Source organism: Amblyomma maculatum, chromosome 1 (assembly GCF_055883805.1).
Source record: "Amblyomma maculatum isolate TAMU_Amacu chromosome 1, ASM5588380v1, whole genome shotgun sequence".
NCBI classification, from domain to species: domain Eukaryota; kingdom Metazoa; phylum Arthropoda; class Arachnida; order Ixodida; family Ixodidae; genus Amblyomma; species Amblyomma maculatum.
This window is the reverse complement of record NC_139344.1, coordinates 192,385,772-192,391,490: the sequence shown is the minus strand read 5'-3', so window position 1 is coordinate 192,391,490 and position 5,719 is coordinate 192,385,772. Positions and strand designations below refer to the sequence as shown.

General features: G+C 48.9%; 1 protein-coding gene across 1 annotated transcript; it reads left to right on the top strand.

Moving 5' to 3' along the window:
- Positions 1-1,870: 1,870 nt before the first annotated feature.
- LOC146205276 (uncharacterized) lies at positions 1,871-5,348 on the top strand. Its single transcript, XM_084606533.1, has 2 exons — positions 1,871-2,452; positions 5,277-5,348. Exons 1-2 carry the CDS (start codon positions 1,871-1,873, stop codon positions 5,346-5,348), a joined length of 654 nt encoding a protein of 217 aa, XP_084462659.1.
- Positions 5,349-5,719: the final 371 nt, after the last annotated feature.

Genomic DNA, 5,719 nt, shown 5'->3' with positions numbered 1-5,719 from the left:
CTTCGCAGCGCGTTGAAGTGATTGTGAGTTTGCTTCCTCACTACAATGAAAACGTGCAAGAGTACTGACCTTATGCGGGGCCTGAAATATATTGAGTACCTGCGCATGAGTTATTTGCTCAAGCGCGCGCCCACAAGCATGCAGTTTTGTAGTGGCAAAAAGCAAATAACTAACTGCATGAGAGCATCTTGCGCGTAAACGTTGATGTTTTTAAGCCATGAAATTATACAAGATGTTACTTAGCTTACGGATACGTCACCACACACACACACACATACACACATCTATATATATTTGTTATATGTACATAATTGAGGCGTAACTTTTAAGTTTCAAAAGCGGCTGATTGAGACAAGTAAACGGCACAGCAAATCTTCAGCACTCCCTCCGCTGCCGCTCAAGCTAAACCAGCTCATACCTCACAGCTAGGGAAAAAGAAGAAAGGAAGCAATTGCAAGCGTGCATACTGCTTTACCGAGGGCAGCTCTAAGCCGTCACTCGTTTTAAACCACGCTGTCTGCGTTGGCTAGCCTGCCCGCCCCTAAAACCCCTTTATTGAGGGGCTTTACCCGCCCCTCCTTTCAATCTCTCCCCACTAATAGGAAAATCAAATACAGAAGAAAGAGTGAGTGCTGTTGAGTGCGGACAGCTAGATGCTCTCACTCCGCCAGCTCGAAGCCGCACTCTGTACGGCCAAGCGCTCTTCTCACTGCCCCAGTAGAATAAAAAATAATAAAAAAAAGAAACGTCGACAGGGCACGCAGAAGTGACGTAGCTCTACGTCACTTTAGTGTCACGTGATTGCGCGTTCACGATCTGCAATAATATCCTCCCCACTTCGACAACGGGTGATGCTACATTCTTCACACTATAGTGAACTAGAATACTTTCTAGTGGCGCGAACGACGACGCTCGGGCACGCCGATTTTCATCGACGCCGCCAGACGGCGCCACTGCAACATCTACTAGTCGACTTTTCAATGCTTTCTTGCAATAGTGCGACATAGTACCGATGCTTTTGTGCGCCTATTCGGTAAAAGTGGTGATTTTTTCCCTATGCGGACGTATGTGGACCTCCACCCATGATAGAAGGCGTTTCATTCGACATTATTCGGGTTTTCGCCGTTTCACTAGGGGTGAAAGCGCTCTTATTTCGCTGGCGTCTGCTACAGCTCATGCGGGACGAGTTATCGCGCACTGTAAATCGTTACGGCACATTCATTTGTACGGGACGGGTATTTTTCTGAGCCCTGCAGAGCCCGTTTTATTACAGAACCAACTCAACTGTCAGCAGCAGACTGTTAGCAGAGCGGCCAGGCATCGTGCGCAGGCACGGGTTCTCGCATCTCTCCAACCACGCCGCAGTAACTTTCCTTTAGCCAATAGTGATGATTATATTACACTGCGCTATTCGGTATCCACTGGTAACCAGGAATGCTTATTTTAGCTTGATATCTGCTTAGCGTTAGGAAATTTGCAAACTGGTAAAGTGAGGAGCAGCTTCAGGCTGTTATGTATATATATATATATATATATATATATATATATATATATATATATATATATATATATATATATATATATATATATATATATATATATGTGTGTGTGTGTGACGATCCCTCCCATGTGTCCCCGCCAAAGCGTCTTCTCTACGGCAGCCCTCTCCCCGCGTACAGCGAGGAGGGCCAGTTTGTCTCCCGCTAGCAATGTGTACAGTCTCCTTTCTGGGCGCCTCATCCCGCGCCCTTCTCAGGGCACGTTGGTGGCCCGGGCATAGACGTCTTCGGGCTCGGCCCCTAACAACTCCATAACAATTCTGGCGACGAGGTAAAAGTTCTTAAGGCATTGCATTACAATTTCTGCAATCATGCCTACCTACGGAGTTTTGGAGCCGTTTCATGGGGAAGGAGCAGCCTGGACAGAGTACCTGGAGCGTGTGAAGCTGTTTTTCGACGCCAACAGCGTTCCCGGGGAAAAACAAAGGTCTGTGTTCCTGACGTGCTGCGGACCCAACACATACTCCTTGCTGCGGAGCCTAGTGACGCCCAAGACGCCCGACCAAGTCTCCATCGACGAGATATTCAGCGTACTCTCCAGCCACTTCATTCCAAAGCCTTCAGTGGTGGTGTGCCGCTTCAAGTTCAACAGTCGCAAATGCCAGCCAGATGAGTCCGTCAACGACTACACGGCATCACTAAAAAAGCTGTCGGCGAACTGTGAGTACGGCACCTTCCTTTCCAACATGCTGCGGGACAAACTCGTTTGCGGCATTAATGATGCGCCAATGCAGCGGCGCCTGCTTGAAGATCCAAACCTGACGTTCGAGTCAGCAGTACAAATCCTTGTTGCGATGGAGACTGCCAAAACTGACTCAAGCATGCTGATGCAAGCGCAGGAGGGGGCCGAAGCTCAATCAGTTCATACTGCAATGCGAGCGATGAAACAGACAGTAAGCTGCTGTCGCTATGGAGAGCCACACTACGCGACAGCATGCCATCATGCCAAATCCAGGTGCAACGCTTGCAGCAAGATAGGGCATTTAGCAAGAGTATGCCGCTCTGCGAAAACTAAAGACACGACGCCGAAGAACGTGTCGAATAAGTACGGCAAACAAAGGCAACAAAAGCAGCCCGTGCATAGTCTTGGAAGCAGTGAGAATGTTTCTGCCCCCAAGCCGCAGGTCTACGAGACGTGGCAAATGAACGGCGAGCAAACAATTCCACCCTTCATTGCAGTTTTACAAGTTGCAAGCAGGTCTCTCCGAATGGAGCTGGACACGGGGGCCAGCGTTTTCGTAATGGGTGAAACTGCATTTCAAGAGCGGTTTCCCGATCTCCCAGTAGAGCCTTCAGACGTGATACTGAAAAGCTACTGCGGAAGACTTACACCCGTTAGGGGCAAGGTCATCGTGCCAGTCCAATTCGGACGGAGAGAGGCTACATTGCCATTGTTTATAGCTCCTGATCACTGTCCGACTCTTCTCGGGAGAAATTGGATCAGCGCGCTACAACTTGACTTAAATGACGTCAGAGCTGTGGAATCCCTTACAAACATTGATAAGCTCCTCGCTCGATACAAAGAGGTATTTTCAGAGGGACTTGGAACAATGAAAGCCGTGAAAGCGAAAATTGTTGTCAAGGCAGATGCAGTCCCCAAGTTTTTCAAGCCGCGAACAATTCCTTTCGCGCTTCAAGATAAAGTCGCAGAAGAGTTGCAAAGAATGCAACGAGAGGGAGTCATTACGCCCGTCAGGACGTCAGATTGGGCAGCCCCTATTGTTCCTGTGCTCAAGCAAGACGGTCGCGTGCGCATATGTGGCGATTTCAAAGTAACAATAAATTCTGCAACAGTGCTGGAAAAGTACCCCGTGCCGAGAGTCGAGGACCTGTGGGCGAAGCTTTCAGGAGGCCAACAGTTCACAATTCTAGATTTGAAAGATGCTTACCAGCAGGTAGAGCTTGATATCGACTCACAGAGGCTTGTGACAATCAACACACCTCAAGGCCTTTTTCAATACACAAGACTGCCTTTCGGAGTAGCTTCAGCGCTAGCCATTTTCCAGAGAGAAATTGAAAATTTGTTACAAGGCATGCGGCACGTCACTGTGTACTTTGACGATATCTTAGTAACGGGTCTAGACAAGGCAGATCACTTAAAGAACGTTGCCAGTGTGCTACAGCGCCTACAAGAAGCAGGTCTCAAGCTCAAGCTTGCAAAGTGTTCATTCTTAGCTCAAGAAGTTGAGTATCTTGGCCATGTCATAAATGCAAATGGACTAAGGCCGACACCAAAGAAAGTAGAAGCTGTCGTTAATGCTCCGAGTCCGAAGGACATCAAGCAACTTCAAAGCTACCTCGGACTAATTAATTTTTACAGGCGTTTTCTGCCTAACCTCTCGACAGTGCTTCACCCTTTGAACCTCCTGCTTAAAAAAGAAACTGCATGGAAGTGGACAAGCGTAGAGGAACAAGCATTCAGAAAAAGTAAAGAACTACTGACCTCTGCGCAGGTACTACAACACTTTGATTCCTCAAGACAAATTGTTCTCAGTTGCGACGCCTCACCGTACGGAATTGGAGCAGTCTTCGCACATTGAGATGAAACTGGAGAACATCCCATTGCATTTGCATCGAGAAGCCTTCTTCCAGCAGAGAAGAATTATAGTCAACTGGACAAAGAAGCCCTTGCCATGATTTTCGGTGTCACAAAATTCCATCAGTACTTATGGGGTCAAGATTTCGAAGTGATAACGGATCACAAGCCTCTTCTGGGACTCCTTGGGCAAGACAAGCCTATTCCTGATAGATCATCACCTAGAATGATACGCTGGGCAATTACTCTGTCAGCGTACAAGTACAAGCTTGTGTACCGCCCTGGCACCTGCATCAACAACGCCGACGCGCTGAGCCGTTTACCGCTTCCTACGGAGCCCAGCGCAGTGCCCAAGCCTGCTGAGATTTTCATGCTTGAAAATGCGTATCCACGACTTCTTTCGCCATCCGCCATTGCCAAAGCCACAGATCGTGATCCTGTGTTATCAAATGTACGTCGTGCGCTACTTACTGGGGATGAGCTGCCAAAAGGAAGTGAGTGGGCGATATTTCAGAAGAACCGCACAGAGTTTAGCGTGCACGAAAACTGCATTCTACGAGGAACACGCGTCGTCGTTCCCAAGCAACTACAAACAGAAGTTCTCGACCTACTTCATGAAACCCACCCAGGCGCGCAGAAAATGAAAGCAGTTGCAAGAAGCCATGTCTGGTGGGATGGACTCGACAGCAGCATCACAAAGAAGGTGCAACTCTGCAAAACCTGTCATGAACATCAGAGAATGGGACGGAAAGCACAGTCGAATCCTTGGCCATTTCCGAAGAAACCATGGTCGAGACTGCGTGTGGATTTCGGTGGTCCATTTCAAGGCCACTACTTCTTCGTCTTAGTCGACGCCTACTCTAAATGGGTAGAGGTGGTTCCTGTTCGTACGCCTTCAGCGGACGCCACGATGAGAAACATATTTGCAACTCATGGACTTCCAGACATCATTGTCTCTGACAACGGTACCGCATTCACCAGCGAGAAATACGCTGACTTCTTAAGCAAGAACGGCATTCGACGTATCCTGATCCCACTATACCATCCAGCGTCCAACGGTGCAGCGGAACGTGTTGTACAAACAATTAAGGGGAAATTGAAAAAAGCGGCTCCTGGAGACTTCCAGACCAACATTGACAGGATCCTACTTTCATACAGAACCACGCCACACGCGTTTACAGGATCCCTTCCTGCAGAGCTTCTTATGGGCAGGCAGCTGCAAACTCCCATTCAACGAGTGCATCCCGACATGAGAGCACGCATGGAATTCAAGCAGTTAGGGCAAAAGGTGCGCTCCGACAGAAACGCACGAAGAAGCACTTTACCTCCAGCAGGAGAGCGCGTCTTTGTTCGGAACTTCCGACCAGGCCCATCTTGGTTTTCCGGTACCGTCAATTGTCCCACAAGTTCTTCGTCTATTCAGGTAGAGCTTGAAGACGGAACGCTGTGGAATAGACACGTGGACCATGTGCGACCGCAAACGACGCCTGCCATTACCTACGACGACGAGGATCATTTTGCGGCATCAGCCGCGACAGCGGTCAACGATCCGCCGCCCCCGTCTTCCCCGTATCCCTGCTCGAGTACCGAGCCGCCGACAAAAAGCATCGGAGCGCCTTCAAAG